This window comes from Oratosquilla oratoria, chromosome 9 (genome assembly GCF_046742065.1).
Source record: "Oratosquilla oratoria isolate Oo_2021 chromosome 9, ASM4674206v1, whole genome shotgun sequence".
NCBI lineage: Eukaryota > Metazoa > Arthropoda > Malacostraca > Stomatopoda > Squillidae > Oratosquilla > Oratosquilla oratoria.
In genome coordinates, this window is record NC_134785.1 from 63,007,100 (window position 1) to 63,028,378 (window position 21,279).

Below are 21,279 nucleotides of genomic sequence, written 5' to 3' on the forward strand. Positions count from 1 at the left end.
CAATTTAATGAAGCGGCCTTGCTGTGGATATGCTGTGTCTTGTGACACTGCTTCTGACCCAGGGCAGTGGACAAGTTGCAGGAATGACCCATCATCCAGGAGGTGCCAAGATAAGAGGGAGGGAAGAGGGTGGAGGGGAGTGGAGTGTGATAGGGTTGGAATGGGTGGGAGTGGTTTTTATGCCTTTGTTTTTTGTCTACCTCCCTTATAAGGGAAAAAAAGCCTTTGGTATATGTATGTATGCATCTTGTGTTGTTGACAAGCGTGGTTATGTACAATGCAGCCTTCCATAACGTGTTGTACAGTGTCAGTTTCTGCGATGCAGTGGTCCAGCCTCTTCTGGTAGCTTAGAAGGGCTGGATCGTGGCCGCACCTCAGTCTGGCCAGGTGGACTCTGTCCTTTCAGTGGAGAGAGGATTCAGAGGGATGGATATCAGGGGGTCTGGCATGCTGCAAGCTGCCTTCATCATGGGACTATCCACCAACCCCAATAGTTAGGGACCAAACAGCCACAGCACACCCCTACTACCAGCTCGTAAGTAGGTGGCACAGATCCCTGGGAGTAGCTTAGGATACCTGGGTAAGATGTTGCCAGTTGTCAATTCTCTTTAAAGAAAAAATGAGAAAAGACAAAAAAGAAAAGAAAGAAAAGACAAGAGGAGGAGGAGGAGGAGACGAATGAGTATTATTGATGATGTACATAATTTGGGTCTGAGAAAAATTATCTAAGTAGAGAGAGAGAGAGAGAGAGAGAGAGAGAGAGAGAGAGAGAGAGAGAGAGGGAGAGAGAAAATAATAATAATGTCTAATCTATTAGGTTCCTTACTTGTGTGAAACCACTTTGACTGTATTATCCGTGATATTCCTGGCTAGCATGGCTGCTGCATTCTCAAGACTCATGTAGACCACTGATGCTCCTTTCACAGCTCCTGCAGCCACCTCCATCACACCTTCCACCTGAATGACAACACCAAAATCATGAAAATAACTAAATACACACACACACATACCTAAGGATATAGACAAAGCTGGAATCATACATGAATTTGAAGCTAGGTATGATAGGTGACAGAATCCCATGCACCTTGCTTCATACACACATACACACACGTACTTGATGCTGAAAGATACAAAGATGGGTCACCATGAACATAGCTCCCTTCCCATAAAATACAACTAGGTAAATACACACACACATAAAATACAACTAGGTAAATACACAAGAAAGATTAAAGAGAAAGAGGTGATTGCAGTTTTCAGATTGCTTACAAGGAGAGATTGATAGAAGAAATTTCTTGATTTGGGATGAGAAAGCTTTAAGAGGTAATGAGAACAAATTGAGAGACTAAATGTTTCAATAATGTGAAGAAATAGTTTTCCATATAGGTGCATAAATAACTGGGTTAACTTTGAAGGTGATATAGCCCAAGCTGTAACAATACACGATTTCAAGTCTGAGTATGATAATTGGAAAATAAGAAATTGGCCCAAGTCGGAACCATACATGAATTTGAAGCTAGCTAAGAGATGATCCTATGAATGTTCCTCCTTTCCTGTAAATTAGGTAAATACACTATGATATTCTTAACACTCATACCCATGCAAAGCTATGTACTTATATTAACCTATTCCATATGATGATGCCTTCGAAGGCTTCATGAGGAGCAAGTGGGTATACGAGGGTGCAGGTATCGGGGTTCTGATTATATGTTTTGTGGTTGTAACTGAGTGACCCCTGAATTCTGTGAACTGGCTTGATCACAGTATTTGATGATGTGATTATTGTGATGCATCAATAATCATACCTCGGGCATCCAATGCTGCATGCGAGAATTCGACTCATATTTAAGAGGTTAAACAAGAAAAGTGGTCATGGCTGAAAAGGTTCCTCACCTGTCCACTTGCTTTCTCTTCTTCCTGACCGGTCAAATGACTGATGGCTTTGGTGCCCTGCTTCTGTAGATGAGGTGCCAACTTTCTACCCAAGGCCATTGTTGCTTTACCCACCTGGCTTACTGAGGAATAAATCAACCTATTAGCTGAGGACACAACTTATTTTGTCATAACCGTTTACATTTTATTCCAACATTGACAAATGTGTCCATTGATGAACAGTTTATGCTCAAAGGGTACTGAGAAGTTGGTAAGTTCCTCTTTGTCATTCGACATATATTGACTCCCTATACTTAATAACGTATGGTGAGAAGGAGAGCTTATTGGGCTAAAGAAGGGTATTTGCTAGTGGTGATCCTGAAAGATGGATATCACAAAGAATAATCTTTCTGCTATTAAAGGGTGTTGAAGATGGATACTTCTCAACACCTGTTAATACCCTCACCCCCAACCGGAGGTCCAAGACCTCTATCAACTTTTCACATAAGAAGAGCTATCAATCCGTGACTGCTCTCTTTCTGTCACCAAAAGCCAGTGTCTGAGAAACTGTTTATCCTGAGATTTCCTGAGATGCAGTTGGGCTCGCTTATTGAACACATTATCTGATCAAAATACTTTACTTTAACAAGTCTCCACCAAGTAAGTTGACCAGATTTCTAATGTTTGTTCAAAATTTGGGGAATGTTGATTTAGCAGTTAACTCAACCTTTTGCTACAGTAACATAATCTTGATACCCCTGTGGTGGGGGCCGGGGGGAAAGAATACTGCCACCAAGTCTTCCCACTGAGTCGTAAGAGGTGACAAAAACAGGATTAGGCATTCTTCTCCCTGTAGCCCCACAGGGGACATTCCTAAAAAAAAGTAAAGGCATAAGAAGGTCTAGGAGTTTTCCAGCCAGTACCCTAAGGTTTGGGTCTTTTAATGTGTGTGGATGTGGTACAGATGAGAGTAAAAGGAAAGAGATAGGCAGTATGTTTGTGAGAAGAAAGATGGATGTATTGGCATTGAGTGAAACTAAGTTGAGAGGGAGGGGTGAGTGCGAGTTTGGGAGTGTAGCTGGGAGTTCTCAGGAGTGTAGAGAAGGCAAGGGAGAGAAGGGGTGGCTATACTAGTAAGTGAAGAGCTAGGTAAGCGTGTACCTTGCTGTGGATTTGCCGTGTCTTGTGACACGGCTTCTGACCCAGGGTAGTGGGTGAGATGCAGGGATGACCAGTCATCCAGGAGGTGCCAAGATAAGAGGGAGGGAAGAGGGTGGAGGGGAGTGGAGTATGTTAAGGATGAAATGGGAGGGAGTGGTTTTTATTCCTTTCCTTTTTGGCTACCTCCCTTATAAGGGGGGAAAAGCCTTTGGTATATGTATGTAACATAGCCTTGAGATTTTATTCTAGCACAATAGATAATTCACATCTAGGATGTACTGTACATACTTAAATGTTTCTAAATGTCTCTGCCCCCTTACAGTTGTCTCTCTCATATTAGCGTTTCATGAATGATGGATCATCACTGTTCCTCAACACACTGCTCGGGTCACAGAAGAGAAAGAGGTGACTTGTTGACCATCTACAGAATTATGAATGGCATGCAAGTCCTTGATAGAGAAGACTTACCAAATTTGGATAAGAGAAACACAAGAAGACACGGAAGGAAGCTCAAAAAGGACATTTATAGAAGAGACCTGAAAAAGAACAGCTTTCCCCACAGAGTGGTGGATGTATGGAACATATTAGACAAAACAACAGTGTGTGCAAAAACAATACAAGAACTTAAGAGCAAACTAACTATGGAGAGATACAAAGATGGGACGCCACGAGCATAGCTCCCTTTCCTGTAAGATACAACTAAGTAAACTAGGTAAATACAGGCAATGTAGCAAAGACAGAACACTTCCACAGTAAGACCCAACAGCTAGAGCTAATTCAACCCCATTACTTTACTACACAATGACACCACTCAAGAAATATGTAAAGTAGACAATAACATTCCTTTAAGCTGTGTTATTTTCTCATTCATTTACAACCGATCTCCATTCACTTCTATCTTTTGCACACTTCTTTTCTACTCAACAGACATTCCTCTAGCATCACATACCCTCCTTCACGATGTATATACTTGAGAAAAATTTACAATGGTTTACACCTGATGTCACCATGTCATTGGCAAAAGAGTTCAAATTGCAAAGACTGGTATTAGTACACTGAATTAAGCAGTTGAATGAAAATGAGTGTGAATAATGAAAAAGGATATGGGAATGATTGAGAGATGAGGGGTAAGTATATCACCATCACCAATTGGAAGTGTAAACTGGAGGCACATCACACAGAGTTGTGGATACCTGGAATAAATTAGATGAGGCAACAGTGTGTGCAAATACTATTCAAGAATTTAAGAACAAACTTGATGCTGAAAGATACAAAGACAGGTAACTACGAGCACAGCTCCCTTTCCGTATAATACAACTAGGTAAATACATGTTGATACCAATCACATTTCTTTCAAGTCCGTCTCATGCAGCCATCCATCCCATTCTAAACAACTCTAGGCAGAATGGATATGAGGGGGTCTAGCATGCAGTAGCATCCCTCCTGATATTCATTCCTCTGAATCCTCACTCCCACAATAGGACAAAGTCCACTTGGCTAGACTGCAGTGCAGGCATCATCCAGCCCTTCTAGTTACCAGAAAAGGCTGGATGACCACATCACAGATGGTCCAGGATGAAACACTTCATCCTAGACTATATAACACATCAGGAAGCCTGCACTGCACACTATCATATATGCCAACAATACTACATATACTCTATAAGGGACTTGTGGGAAACACCCATTCTAGCCTTTGTGTTCCTCAGGGAGACAGGACTCCTCGGCCAGAGAGCCTAGGGAATGACAACAACAACAACAACTCTAGGTAGGATCTGTCAACTCAATCTAGCCACAAGCTCTGTGGGCGATTCCTTTCATCTCCTCCACTGAAGGTTGTCTTTTGTGGAGATTACCTTGTGAACGGGATCAATATCAAGGAGGTTCTACTATTCCACCTTTCTACTACCCTATTTAAATCTCTCTACCTTTTCTACAATTTCACCTCTTTGGCACAATAATGACTTCAAGGATAGTTATCAATGCAATTCCTGTGACGTGTGCCACACAACCATATAACTGAAGCCAATATTCACAAATTATGCTGGCAACAGACCTTGGCTGATTTTCATGAAACAGTCACTGTTTCCATACAAAATCATCACAATGATACCCAACAATTTTCTGAAGGTAGTTGGTTTCAAGGACATTGAAATGCCTCTTGAAGTCAGCATTCAGTGTCCATGTATCACAGATGTACAAGATAGAAAGAATAAGCATCTTGAGAATTTAGATCTTGGTCCTCCTATACATTATATTGACAACACATATTCAAGGTAAGTGAGCCCATAATAGGTCAATGCTCATTCTTCACAGGGCATCTTGACATGACCTACCACTGTTGTGCACTCTACTCCCAAGGTATCTGAAATTCTCCAAGACCTTAATGTCTTTGACACATGCATGGACAGACTGAAAGGTTTCATCCAGTAAGCCCCAATGGCTTGATCCAAGAAACCTAGAGTTCAAACAGGATCACCTTTCTATGCAGTGGTATAGATTCCATAGCACAACCATATCACTTAGGACTCCTCTCCAAAACCTGCAGACACCACACATGGGAAACATGTAGGTCAATGAATTTAACTGTTCTCTCAAGTTTCACTAAGTAGAAAACCTGCAGCCCTATAGTGGATGACAACAGTTCTTTGTACCTCTCACTAATCTCTCTGGGAAGAAACTTTAGAACGATATCTGCGTTCTATAAATATAGAACTTACTATATCACCAGATGAAAGACGTAGCAAATGGACAGTAGCAGCTGGTTACCAGCTCTCCATGTGTCAGAGAGTAAAAAAAAACCAGCTGAAGTTGATAGAGAGATCTTAAGCCCAGTCCAGAGATGGAGTGTGAGCCCTGAGGGAGGTAAGGGGGTAGGTGGGTTTTGAAAATTGGCAGCTTTGCTGTCCATCTTGCAGGACCCCTACATGCATTTACCTATCATTGATCCACTATGGGGTTGGATAGCTACCGAATCATAAGGAATTTATCTTCCCTTTGGTATTACATTTCTTCCATTTTTGTGTCAAGTACACGTTCCTCATTAGTATGAACCATTGGGGAGTAGGTTTAGTCGCTAACAATCTAACTATATGACAAGTAGTACTGGGTTAATAAACCTTCTACAATATACATGGGACCATGTGGTGGCATTCTTATCTTTCATCATAGGGGCATGGGAAAAAGAGTGGGGAGGAGACTTAGTAGGGAAACATAGATTCAAGGAGGCAGTAATAGAGTATAACAATAAAAAGGGCTTCATCATTACTCTATATGCAGATATTTTCCTTTACCATAGACAAATCTGTGGTCTATTGGGGTAATAACACCCCCCCCCAAAAAAAAAAATATATACATATATATATATACATATATATATATATATATATATATATATATATATATATCCCTAAAGTATTGACTGCATATAATTATATAGTCAATACAATGTGGGGCCAGTTGGGTCAAAGCACACTTTTTGCCCTATGTGGAAGACTACTATAAAAAGAGGGTATCCCTTGTCTCCTCATTCCTCCCTACTTAGTCAACTTTTTATAATGTACAAGGAAATATGGTGGTTCTAGTCTTGTCTTTCTCCATCGGGTGCTACAGAAAAATGAAGAGGTGGAGTTGTAGGGATGGTAAAGGATAGATTTTGACATTTCATGTTCAGAGACTTGCAGACAAAAGATGGTGCATAAACTTACAAAGATATCCACTGACTTTCACTGCACTTCCGGAAACATTTCTGGCAACTCTTGCTGTGTTTTGCCACTTCGGATCAATAGGCTTTGCTTGGGTCTCCTGTGGGATAGAGCTCTTCAGCTTTTCAGACCCAAAGGTTATAAATTCACCCAGTTTTTCTGCTCCCCAAAGCACTCCTTTGGAGACGGCTGATGCACCTAAAATAAAAAAAGGAAAAAAACATCAATATGTATATTGACAAAAACACAAGTATAGTAATATCAAACTTAGTAATACACACCATCATGGTCTTGGATCATGTGTTGGACTTGTGATCAACAGTTACTGCCCACTCGGATGAGAGCTCAGAACTCATATATGCCCAACCTATGGGTGACATTATATAAACACACCCACCCAAATCCTTGGCCAGAGTTGAAATGGCAGCTTGCAGTGCAGTGACAGTGAAATTATTTCACTTCTAGGCGACAATCAAACTCTGACTACTGTAATAGTGGTCACAAGCACTACCACTACCCTGTTGAGCTCTTTGTGTGTCTGTGTGTGAATTATATATATATATATTATATATATATATATAATATAATATATATATTATATACATATATATATTAAATATATATATATACATAAATCCATACACACACATCAAAGGCTTCCTCCCCTGTATAAGGGAGGTAGCCAGCCATGGCATGAACCCATCTCAACCCATCCCACTGCTATCCATCACCTAAATGTTCCCATTTCATCTTAGCTCCTCATGGATTAAAGGTCATCCCTGTTTCCCACCCACCGCCCAGGTCATAGCAAATGTAGTAAGACAAAGCACATCTACAGCATGCCAGCCATTTCCTCTGATCACATACCTTCTCAAACTTCATTACTAACTGCCTTAAACCCTTGTCTGACTCAGCTACAAGCACAGTGCCATCAGCAAACAACAACTACCCCACCTCTCACTTCCTTCTACTCTCTCTACACATCAACCTCACCTTTACCAACCTTATCACCCAATCAACAGCCATGGCAACATAACACAACCCTACTGTAGCCCCAACTTCACCTCAATCACTCATTCTTTACTAGCACTGACACAAGCTCTATTACCCATACAAGTTTTTACTGCCCTTAACAGCTTTCCCCCTATCCCATATGTCTGCAATATTTCCCACAATGCCTTCCTGCTTACCTTGTCATAAGCCTCTTCCAAATGTATAGCCCTCCTGAAAAAAAGTCTTGGAAACCTGTCTTATCACAAAAATTTGCTCCACACATCCTCTTTCTTCTAATCCTCTCAATTAACACCCTCCATATGCCTTTCCAACTATGCTCAACTACCAAATTCCTCTAAAAATACTAAATCTGCATGTCACCTTTTTCTTTGTAAAGTAGAACTATACAAGCAATCCTCCAGCACACTCCCCTCCATTAGGCATACATTAAACAACGTCACTAGCCAATCCACTATAATATAATAGTTCCAGCTTTTTTTCACACTCCACATGACACCCACCTGAACTAGGTGCCTTACCAGCTTTCATAATTTTCAAACCTCAGTCATTTTCTTCTCCCATCACTGTCCTTTTCCTAGCTCCTACTGCCACAACAAATCCCTCCCTAACTTGTTCCACATTTAACAACTCTCTGAAATATTCAACCCATCTTCTCCTTACCACCTTCATCTCCATTAACAACTGTCCATTTGCACTTTTTATCTTTTCTTCTCGATATGAGAGAGGGATAGGAGAGAGAGAGAGAGAGAGAGAGAGAGAGAGAGAGAGAGAGAGAGAGAGAGAGAGAGAGAGAGAGAGAGAGAGAGAGAGAGAGAGAGAGAGAGGGAGGGAGAGAGAGAGAGAGGGAAAGTAATGGGAAAGGAGAGAGGGAGAGAGAGGAAAGAGAATGAGAAGAGAATGAGAGCTTTTACCAAATATATACAAATCTTAAATGAACATTCCTTTAATTTAATCATAAGCAGCTACACTACACTAAACTACCAGACAGTCTTGTACATTTACTATGGTCATTGCCACATGAGTTTATTCAGCTGAAGGAAATCCCTTAGACTACTATATTAGTAAATATTCTCTGGAAACATGAAATACTTCAACATGATTTACTGTCACCACAACCTCTTATAATGGATACTGATTGATCCAAGATTGAAATACGAGTCGATAGTAGGGTCCCCACGCAAAGTGAAGTACATTAGCAAGATCAAGAGAATGCAAAGGGTAGCAACCAAACTGGTCCCTAGCCAGGTAGATAAACCATACAAGGAAAGACTAAAAGTACTGGGTCTGCCAACCTTGAAAGTTCAAAGAGAAAGAGGTGACATGATTATGGTATTCGGGTCATTGACAGGGATACGAGTTACATTGAGTTACATGGACAAATGAACTGCTCTGTAGAACAGTGGTAGAACAGTGGTAACATACAGACCTATTGGTCCTTACAAGGCTGTTCTAGTACTTAACCTACATCAATATATATATATATATATATATATATTATATTTTAAACTATCTTGAAGTAAATAATTTTAGTTTTAGATTTGTAGCTTAGTAGATATCAAGACTTTTTTGAACAGCTTTACAGTGGAACAACCAATGACATAGGATGGTAAACTATTCCATAAAATAACAATGTGACTGAAATTGTTTTCCTACAATCTTGCATCCATTATTCCTAGTTGTGCTGGAAGTGTAAATTTTGAAATATATTTTTCCATGTGTATGTTTTCAACTCTTTTGCCAATTTTGAAGACTTCATTTAGATCACCCCTCATTCTATGTTTTCAGACTAAACAAATTTAGTTTACTTAGGCACTCTTCATGCATCTTGTTCCACAACCTGGGGATGAGCTGTTACTCTGAGCTGCACTCTTTCTAATTTCTGTATATCCTTCTTGTAATAAGACCAACACTGTACACAGTATTCTTGGTTAGGTCTGACTAAGGCACTGTAAATATTAAGAATAATTTCTTCAGTTCTAAACTCAAAAGCTCTACTTATAAATCCAATTAATCTATTTGCAATTTGAATGACCTCAAAGCATTGTTTGCTTGGTTTGGGATTGATTGCATTGACAGAAGAGATCTCTTGATCAAGGACAATGGGGTTTGAAAATGTCATGGGAACAAATTACGAAAGATCAAATGTCTAAAGGATATGAAGAAATACAGTTTTCCTTATAGATGCATGAATATTTGAAGTAGCTAAGAAAGTGATATTGCCCAAGTTTAAACAACACATGAATTCAAATCTAAATATGACTACTGAGGTAAAGGTTAGACTGCATCAAGGATGTGTCATGTTGCTACAGCTGTTCAATATATACATGGATGGGGGTGTGTGGGAGGTAAAGGTGAGGATAAAGGGCAGGGGACTGGAGATGGTTAAAGAAAATGAGAAAAGTGGGAAGTGAGCCAGTTGTTGTTTGCTGACAACACTATGCTTGTGGTAGGGTCATAGGGGGGATTAAGACAGTTAGTGATGGAGTTTGGGAAGGTATGTGATAGGGTAAAACTGGAGATAATTGTGGGTAAAAGCAAGGTGATTTGTACAAGGGGAGAGGATGGCAGTGAGTTGGAAGTAAGTCTTAAAGGAGAGAGGCTGGAGGAAGTGGATAGCTTTAGGTATTTGGGGTTGCATGTGGCATGAAAGGGAAGAGTGGAGGTAGAGGTAAATTGTAGATTGAGAGAAGCAAGAAAATGTCTTCAATCAAAAAGTGTCATGAGAAATAGGCATCTGGGAATGGGTGCAAAGAGAAGAATGTATGAAGAGGCACAAACATGGAATTTATGAGAAGCAGAGAGGAAGTGTTTGAATGAATTTGACTTGAAATGTCTGGGAAGTATGGTAGGGGTTATTGGGTTGGATAGAGTGAGAAATGAGGTGAGGAGAGTAGGAGTGGAAAAGGAGATGATAGAGCTGATAAAAAAGTATTGGGATGATTTGTACACATGGAAAGAATGAGTGAAAAAAATGAGCAAAATAGGTGTGGAAGGCAGAGGTGGAGGGAATGCATTTGAGGGGATGACTGATGATGAGATGGATGGATGGATGGATGGGGTGAAGGGGACATTGAGAAAGAGGGGAATCTCTGTTAACCAAGGATGGGATAAGGCAGGAGATAGGGATGAGTGGAGAGTGGCTGTGTATAGATGATACTGTTATGCAAGGGAGGGAGGGGCAGGGGATGGGGGGTAGGGAGTGCTTGTGTGTGAATGATATTTTGATGCAGTCCGAAGGGATTTCTCCATGTCTTCTCTTGTTCTGCATGAGAGGACAGACAGGGGGGTCACCAATTATGTGAAACAGCCTTGTTGTGGATGTACTGTGTCTTGCTACATTGCATCTGACCCAGGGCAGTGGGCAGGATACAGGGATGACCCATCATCCATGAGGAGCTAAGATGAGAGGGGCAGGGAGTGGAATGGGTGGGAGTGAGTACTTGCCTTTGATTTGGCTGTCTCCTTTATAAGGGGTGAAAAGCTCTTGGTATTGGGATGGATAATATATATATGTACACACATACATATACCAAAGGCTTTTTTTCCCCCTCACAAGGGAGGTAGCCAAAAAACAAAGGCATAAAAACCACTCCCACCCAATCCATCCCCATCACACTCTGCCCCCCTCCACCCTCTTCCCTCCCTGTTATCTTGACACCTCCTGGATGACAGGAGCAAACTCTGGTATGAATTGGGTCTCAATTATTTACAACCCTGTTCTTAACATGATCATCCCAAACATAAAATTAGATGATTTTTGGGTTACTTCAATATGATGGTGAATGTCCTTTCTACTAAAGTAGTCTAAAAGCTCAATATCATCAGCTCTGAAACCACTACAGACCAGAGCTGGGCACATTACTGCTGGGCAGGTAGTGCATTACCAAAAATTATAATATATTTATATATATATATATATATATATACACATACATACATACATACATACATACATATACCAAGGCTTATTCCCCCTTACCAGGGAGGTAGCCAAAAAAGGACAAGGCATAAAATCATTCCCACTCATTCCATCCCTGAAAATACTCCACACCCCTCCACCCTCCCTCCCATCTTAGCACCTCCTAGATGACGGGTCATCCCTGCACCCTGTCCACTGCCCTGGGTCAGAAGCAGTGTCGCAGGACACAGCACATCCACAGCAAGGCCGCTTCATTATATCGGCGACCCCCCCTCTCCGTCCCCCCATATAAAGGAGAGGACGGGGAGAAATCCCTTCGGGCTGCGTCAAAATTTTTGCTCGCACACACTACCTCACCCCCCATTCCCCCGTCCATTCCACCTCATGCATCACAACATTTTCCATATACAACCATTCTCCATTCACCCCTGTCTTCTGTCCTCTCCCGTCCTTCCTCAACAGACATTCCCCTCTTTCCCAAAGCCCCCTTCAATCCATCTCATCCTAGGACATCCCCTCATGTTCACTCCCTCCACATCTGCCTTCCATACCTCCTTTACTAGTCTTTCTTCACTCATTCTTTCCATGTGTCCAAACCATCCTAATACTCTCTCATCAACCCTATCTCCCAACTCCCTTTCCACTCGTTCTCCTCCTCACCTCCTCATTTCTCACTCTATCTAGCCTAGTAACCCTCATCATACTTCTCAGACACTTCATCTCAAACACATTCAAGTTCCTTCTCTCTTCCTCTCTTATGTTCCATGTTTCTGCTCCATACAGTGCTGTTGGCACAATCACTCCTTCATACAGTCTCCTCTTAGCATCCATTCCCAAATTTCTATTCCTCATTACACTTTTTAATCCACCAAGGCATTTACTCGCTTCTCTCAATCTACATTCTACTTCCACCTTCATTCCACCTTTTCCTGCCACATTTGCACCCAAATATCTAAAACTATCCACTTCCTCCAGTTGCTCTCCCTTAATGCTCACTTCCAGATTTCTGCCACTTTCACCCCTTGTACATCTCATCACCTTACTTTTACCCACATTTATCTTCAGCTTTCTTCTATCACACACTCTCCCAAACTCTGTCACCAACTTCCTCAATCCCTCCTCCGATCCTGCCACAAGCGCAGTGTCGTCCGCAAACAACAGCTGGCTCACCTCCCACTTTTCTCCATTTTCCTTAACCATCTCCAATCCCTGACCCACTACCCTTGCATTCACCTCTCGCAAAGTTGAACAGCCAGGGTGACATAACGCATCCCTGACGAAGTCCCACCTTTACCTCAAACCACTCACTCTCTCCATTTCTAATCCTCATATACACATTGTATATACATATATATGATTATAATATATATTGACAGAAATGCACCCCAGATTTTTCAGTAACTCACTACCTGTCTGGCAGTAACACGCCCAACTCTGCTACAGACTATATATTCATCAACAAAACCTACACACACACTATAAATCAGAATGTCTTGTCTTTTGTTTCTAATAATAATCATGCACACTCTACACGACATAGCTCTTACGTGAGAGAAGCCAAACACAAATAACTTATAGTCTACGTGTACAAAAGTCAGCAAAACCACAAAACGTGCAATCTGGTCAATGCCTTACTTGAAATGCTATCAATACAATATGAACAGTTCTGGAACAAGATGGAAATAATTTTGACAAAAGTGATGAGAGTGGTTAAGCACTTGTGTTATTTCAGACTGGATAAGAAAAACAAATGTTAGTGAAGGAAAAAGAAAAGAAAAAATAAATAAAATCAAGCTGGCTAAAAGCTTTCACTAAAACACAAAATTCCTATCACAAGGTTATTAGTTTTTCAAAATTCATTCTCTTCCATGCAAAAGTCAACTGAAATTGTTACTGATACTTCTTGAAAAAGAAAATTTCTTATACTCTGAAATCCAACATTAGAGGATTAGTACTCTGTATATGTTGGATTTTTCTCAAAATGAAAGATCAAGTCTAGGATAACTATAACAAATATGACGACTGATTCAGTTTAATATCACTAACTTCCCATTATCAGGGGACTAGGATTGTATACCTTACAGAGGATTTTGTAGTATAGAATTTAGTGAACCATGTCCTTGGTCCAACTCACCCGTGGCAGGGTTCAAACTGCCATCACCTTGACCTCTGCCGTAAGTAGCAATGCCCTAACCAGCTGAGCCAGCAAGCATCCCACAACAAATATACCTGATTTATATTTACACATATGCAAGTCCTTTAAGTGTTGAGATGGGAGGGGTGATGCAACTGATTTTCTTGTGTTTGAGATAAATGTAGGCTAAGGGTACTTTGAATTGGCTATGCTTTTGCAAGAGAAAGAGGGCCCTTTGGTAAGTATCTATTTACTTAATTGTTGTGTAAAGGATGGAAACTATACTCATTGGGTCCCGTCTTTAATGTATATATGCTCACAAACATTCCACAATTATCACGACATGTATACCTCATGAATATTTTTCCTTATCTCAAATTATCAAGTTAACACACATGCATATATATGTATTTACCTTGTTGTACCTAGTTGTATTACATGGGAAGGGGAGGTGCTTGTAGTGACCCGTCTTTGTATCTCGCAATGTCTAGTTCATTCTTAAATTCTCGTGTGGTGTTTCCACACACATGCATGTGTACAAAAGTACACACATAAACACACATACACATACACACATGCGTGGAGAAAAAAGAATACTTGGGTACTGATAGCATGGTAACATGGTCAATATTTTTGGGGCAGTTTTGAAATATGTTCATAAATGAATGATATTTTTGTATTACTGCTGTTCCTCCTTTATGTTGTCCACCCGAACTTGTACTTTGCCATGAGAGAGGGAGGAGAATGTGAAGTGGGAGGGGGAGGGGCTGGGAGAAAGAAAGTGAAAGAGAAAAAGAAAGAGAAAGAGAGGAAAAGAAAAAAGATAAAGAAAAGAGAGAAAGAGAGACAGAGACAATAGAGAAAAGAGAGAGAGACTGAGAAGACAGACAGAGAGAGTGTGTGGGAGGGTGTAGAGATATTTAAAGTGATCAGCATTCTTCAGTGAGATGAGATTATTCTCCAATCTCAAGAGAGTGCTGTGTCACTCTGACCCATTGTGGTTGTTGTTATGACCTGCAGTTTCCCAGTAAGTCAGGGGTCACCAATTTAATGAAGTGGCCTTGCTGTGGATGTGCTGTGTCTTGCAACACTGCTTCTGACCCAGGATAGTGGGTGAGATGCAGGGATGACCCATCATCCAGGAGGAGCCAAGATGAGAGGGAGGGAAGAGGGTGGAGGAGAATGGAGTATGATAGGGATGGAATGGGTGGGAGTGGTTTTTATGCCTTTGTTTTTTTGGCTACCTCCCTTATAAGGGGGAAAAAGCCTTGGTATATGTATGTAGCATTGTCATTACTATCATTATTGTGATTATCATTAGATGTAGATATAGCTAGATATAGCTAGATTGAGCTAGATAGAGTGAGAAATGAGTAGGTGAGGAGGAGAACAGGGTGGAAAGGGAGTAGGGAGACAGGGTTGATGAAAGAGTATTAGGATGGTTTGGACACATGGAAAGAATGAGTGAAGAAAGACTAGTAAAAGAGGTATGGAAGGCAGATGTGGAGGGAGTGAACATGAGGGGACGTCCCAGGATGAGATGGATGGATGGGGTGAAGGGTGTTTTGGGGTAGAAGAGAATGTCTGTTGAGGAAGGACGGGAGAGGACAGAAGACAGGTGAATGGGGAGTGGTTGTATATGGATGATGTTGTGATGCATGAGGTGGAATGGGCGGGGGGATGGGGGGTGAGGTAGTATGTGCGAGCAAAATTTGATGCAGCCCGAAGGGATTTCTCCCCGTCTTCTCCTTATATGCATGGGGGGACGGAGAGGGGGGGGGGTCTCCGATTTAATGAAGCGGCCTTACTGTGGATGTGCAGTGTCTTGCGACACTGCTTCTGACCCAGGGCAGTGGACAAGGTGCAGGGATGTCCCATCATCCAGGAGGTGCTAAGATAAGAGGGAGGGTGGAGGGGTGTGCAGTTTATTTAGAGATGGAATGGGTGGGAATGATTTTATGCATTTTCCTTTTTGGCTACCTCCCTTGTAAGGGGGAAAAAGCGACCCACCCTCTCTGTCCCCCCATGCATAAAAGGAGAAGACTGGGAGAAATCCCTTCGGGCTGCATCAAATTTTGCTCACACATACTACCTCACCCCCATCCCCCCGCCCATTCCACCTCATGCATCACAACATCATCCATATACAACCATTCTCCATTCACCCCTGTCTTCTGTCCTCTCCCATCCTTCCTCAACAGGCATTCCCCTCTTCCCCAAAGCCCCCTTCACCCCATCCATCCACTTCATCCTAGGACGTCCCCTCATGTTCACTCCCTCCACATCTGCCTTCCAAACCTCTTTTACTTGTCTTTCTTCACTCATTCTTTCCATGTGTCCAAACCATCCTAATACTCTTTCATCAACCCTATCTCCCAACTCCCTTTCCACCCCCGTTCTCCTCCTCACCTCCTCATTTCTCACTCTATCTAGTCTAGTAACCCCCATCATACTTCTCAGACACCTCATCTCAAACACATTTTGTTTCAAATAAAACTTAAAATCTTTTTGATTGGGGTGGGAAAAGATCTTTATACAAAGGAAATTATATTGAAAGAAATGTCTATATTGAAAAAATTCTTACATACATACATTTACCAATGGTTCTCTCCCCTTTAACAAGGAAGTAGCTAAAGTCAAAAGGCATAATTCCACTTTCACTCATTCCATCCACCTTCCCTATCTCCCTCTCATCTTGGCTCCTCCTGGATGACAGGTCACCCCTGTACCTCGCCCAACACCCTAGGTCAGAATCAATTTTTTTTTAATCTTTTTTATAGACTAATAGAAAAAAATAAATAAAATAAAATGAATAAATATATATATATATAAAAAAAGGACATAAAACAAAAATTATCTAACATAATATATCAGGGTTAAAAAAATTAAGTAAAATGAGCTTTCCATTGTGAAGATTGGTTAATAAATAGGTGAGAATTGTATTCTTTATTAGCATGCTGTTCAGTGGATGTGAATACCCCCTTAAAATTGACTATGAAAGCTGCCGAGGCCATTCCCACATGCCTAAAAATAAAGAGTTAACGGCGAGGAACTGCAAAGCAATTAACATCAAAGTACCCGTCCTCAAATTTGATATGTTAGGTTATCACTATCCTAGAAAGCAAAGGTTTGCTAAGCAACTCATATGTTGGAAACCAATTAAAAATCATAAAAAAACAGTAAAATAACACTGAATGCTAAACCAAATAAAACTAAATGTTTGTGATTTTGCTGCATTTCAGATACCTGCTACCAAACCTGTGGCGATTTTTTCGGAAGTCGACATTATTCGTTCCCGCTCTATGGTTGCATCCATGCCCTCTGGAACTTTCTGCTCTTGATAAGATGTCATCTGTATCAAGATTTGTTCAAACAAGGCCACCATTTCTTTGTCAACAGTGTCAGGAATGATCAGACCAACACTTGTTCCTGTAAAATAATGAATTAATATTTCAGCAATGACCCTATATATTTACATATCAAGGGCTTCTTCCTTATATGGAAGAGAGCCACGTCAAAGGCACACACCCACTTCCACCTAATCCACTCCCATCCACCACCCTTTCCTCCCTCTCATCTTAGCTCCTTGTGGATGAAGGGTCATCTCTATCTCCTACCCACTGCCTGGGTCAGAAGCAACGGAGCAAACCACAGTACATCCACAACAAGTCCACTTCACTTAATTGGCACCCCCTCCCTCCATCTCCATCCCCTCATGCAGAAAATAGAGAAGATGTGGAGAAATCCCCTCAGGTTGTATCACAGTATCATACACACATAGCTACTCTCCACTCGCTCCTATCCCCTGCCTTCTCTCTTCCTTGTTCAACAGTCATTCCTCTCTTCCTCAAAGCCCCTTCCACCCCATTCATCCATCTCATCTTTGGTTATCCCCTCAAGTTCACTCCATCCACAATGACCCATAACATAAAACATGGTAGAGTCACTACCAAAAGGACTGTCTAACCTCCTCAATTTTGCTAAACAAACATAACATAACAACAACTGGAAAATCCCTGGCCTTTCCATGAATGAGATAACAGAACAATCCGTTGCCAATGATCTTTCTTACAGGAAGACCTGCAGGCTTCAGACACAATGGAACAAGTTTTGTATAGTTCAGTGAGAAGTTCATAAATCTCACCTGGAATTGAGTTTGTGATGTCTGGAAACATGTAGGCCCCATAAAAGGAATGTAGAACAGGACTCTGTGCAGGAATCAAAGGATAACTCCATTCTCCAACCTGCAGGAAGCCTCGAGCACTGCCAGCAGGTGTTGTCCCACCAATGGGTTCTGTTAGGGGAATCAGACCAGTATTGAAAAACAAACAAATATATCACAGAGATGATAAACATATATTTCAATTCTATTAAAAAAAAAAAATAAAAAAAAAAAAAAAAAAAGCCTAACCAATTAGCTTTAACACTTTTAGATCATGGTTTGAAATAACTCAGTAAAAAATAAATCAACAAATGAAGAGGGAAAAATAATTAAGCTGTACATGCTGCACACACATTTTCACTGGAAACACCATTTAAGACTTGTGATAACCACATGACCTCACCATTCAACATGAATACTCCAAGGTATGATGGATATGAAGGGCTAGTCACACGGCCTTCTGGGTAGATGAAGAAGATCTGGACACCATCATCAATTTTGAAAACCAACTCGCCATGTTGGGGAGACATAAGAGGTGTGACTTGGGGACTTTCGGATATCTCCTCAAAGGCAGCTTCCTGGACCTGTTTAGTATAAGAATAGAAAAACTTGAGGTGCAGACAGAAGAGGGATAGTTGAGTGGGTTTTAACTGTATATATGGGTGTATGCTTTGACTTATCTAGCCCCTTAACTGGAAAGGACCTTTAATACCATATATACCATACATTATACTCTAATTACTGTCTACAAAAATTCACAAGAGCCACACTCCACTATGCTTCCACACTTGGTTCCTAACAATCAATAAAACATGAGACTTTACCAACTATACAAAATAAAGCATTGATAATAACAGGAAGCTTCAAAACCACCCTCAAACCACCTGCATTCAGAAACCCAAAATTCTTCCCAAATGACATCAAATAATAGGTCCACATATGTCCATGTTAGGGCCCTCAGCCCCACTCACCATCTCATTACATCACACTACCACAACCACCTGAATGTAACAGAAAAAAACTGTACCTTACTACTCAAACCTATACAACCTACCACCTGTACCATCCAAAAACACATTCACACCCAGATTCCTTAAAAAAAGCCTTTTAAAACAGACCACTAAACTCCCTTACTACACCAAACCCCAAATACAAATCCTACTCAAGAAAATCAAGAACCACACCAGCATGCTTGTGTTTAGGATATCCATCCTTAAAGCACCATTTGTGTGAAAGGCAAGTCAAATGTGCAAGTTACTTGAACTGTAGAGAAAAGCAAGTAAGTACATATTCACACAGGTCAGTAAGAGACAAGTGACCTCTGTGAACATGTCACTCTAGTTAAAAGTAACTTGCGCACTTGATTTACCTCTCAATTTGCCCCATGTAAACAAGGGAACAACACATGATCTGCAGACACAACTTGACTCACTGACCATCATGAACAACACCCATAATCACACATCAAGCCCTCCACACCCCCTCCTCTCCTGAAATCACCTTCTGTACCGCCGATCTAACCCCAACAACTTCACAGAAAGTGGTCAGACCCCTCAGATCCAACCACCTTCCAATCATCACCACGACCAAAACACGACACACCCCAGTTGGCCACACACACATACACCAATCACAAGAGAGCAAACTGGTAAGCTTTCACTGAAAAGACTGAGCAACATTTGAGACACAAAACAGTGCACCAATTACAGACACAGATGATGTTGTACACACCTTCTATACAATCATACAAAATATAGACAAGATATACATCCCCTGAGGCAATAGAAAATCACACAACCCAAACTTCACACCAAAAATCCAAGGCCTCATCAGACAATGCAACACACTTAAACACAATACCCCCACACCTATCTCTCAAAACATAACAGACCAAATACAAGCTATAAACAGAGATAAACCACAAAATACAAAAACAAAAAACACGAAATTGGTAAAAATTTGTTAACACAATCACCATACAAATACCAAAAAACTATACAGACACTCAACAGTATTACACTATCCAACAGTGCACAATCACTAGACATCAGCCTCCAAGAGCATATCCATAATCATATCACTCACTGCTCCATCAACAAATAGAAAGACTACTGCATGCCAGACCCCCTCATATCCATCCTTCTAAATCCTCTCTCCCTGAAAGGACTGAGTTCACCTGGTCACCATCTAGCCCTTCTAAGCTACCAAAAGTGGCTCGATGACCACATCACAGAATGCAACACTTCATTCTATACTATACAACACATTATGGAAGAATGTGGAGAAAGTGGATAGCTTTAGGTATTTGGGGTCACATGTAGCAGGAAAGGGAGGAGTGGATGTAGAGGTAAACTGTAGATTATGAGAAGCAAGTAAATACCTTGAAGGGTTAAAAAAATTAAGGAAATAGGCATCTGGGAATGGATGCAAAGTGGAAATTGTATGAAGGGGTGATTGTGCCGATGTGTTTGTATTGGGCAGAGACTTGGAATTCAAGAGAGGCAGAGAGGAAAAATTTGAATGTGTTTGAGTGGAAATGTCTGAGAAGTATGGTAGGGGTTACTAGGTTGGATAGAGTGAGAAATGAAGTGAGGAGGAGAGTGGAAGTGGAAAAGGAAATGATTTGGACACATGGAAAGAATGAGTGAAAAGAGATTAGTAAAAGAGGTGTGGAAGGCAGAGGTGGAGGAGTGAATTTGAGGAGATGACAAAGTATAGGGAGAAGGGGGCATTGAGCAAGAGGGAATGTCTGTTGAGCAAAGAAGGGAGAAGGCAGGAGATAGGGATGAGTGGAGAGTGACTGTGTATAGATGATACTGTTATGCAAGGAAAGGAGGGGCGAGGGATGGGGGTTAGGGGGCGCTTATGTGTGAATGATATTTTGATGCAGCCTGAAGGGATTTCTCCCTGTCTTCTCTTTTTCTGCAGGAGGGGATAGTGAGGGGGGTTGCTGATTAAGTGAAACAGCTTTGCTGTGGATGTACTGTGTCTTGCTACATTGCTTCTGACCCAGGGTAGTGGGTGGGATACAGGGATGACCCGTCATCTATGAGGAGCCAAGATGAGAGGGAGGAAATGGTGGTGGAGGGGAGTGGAATGGGTGGGAGTATATATGTGTCTTTGATTTAGCTACTTCCCTTATAAAGGGTAAAAAGCTCTTGCTATACAGATAGATAGCATTGTACATAATCACATGTGCCAACATCACAATATACACTCTATAAAGGATTCATTGGAAAACCTCATTCCTGCTGTGGCATTCCTCAGGGAGACAGGACTGTTCAGCCAGATGGTCTAAGGCAGGGGTTCTCAA

At 41.2% G+C, this 21,279-nt stretch overlaps 1 protein-coding gene across 3 annotated transcripts in view; it reads right to left on the reverse strand.

Moving 5' to 3' along the window:
- Positions 1 to 21,279, reverse strand: part of spartin — a 42,511-nt gene that overhangs the window by 11,886 nt on the left and 9,346 nt on the right. For 2 of the 3 annotated variants that reach the window (XR_012966736.1, XM_076190691.1), the window contains exons 6-11: positions 18,370 to 18,550; positions 17,949 to 18,098; positions 17,051 to 17,233; positions 6,741 to 6,935; positions 1,894 to 2,015; positions 827 to 957 (exon numbers count right to left, since the gene is read on the reverse strand). Coding sequence is in view for 2 of the 3 variants with exons in the window: in XM_076190691.1 (XP_076046806.1) it covers positions 827 to 957; positions 1,894 to 2,015; positions 6,741 to 6,935; positions 17,051 to 17,233; positions 17,949 to 18,098; positions 18,370 to 18,550 (962 nt within the window). In the remaining variant the exon portion in view is untranslated. The remainder of the gene's footprint in view (positions 1 to 826; positions 958 to 1,893; positions 2,016 to 6,740; positions 6,936 to 17,050; positions 17,234 to 17,948; positions 18,099 to 18,369; positions 18,551 to 21,279) is intronic. The other variant, XM_076190692.1, reaches the window with a different exon arrangement.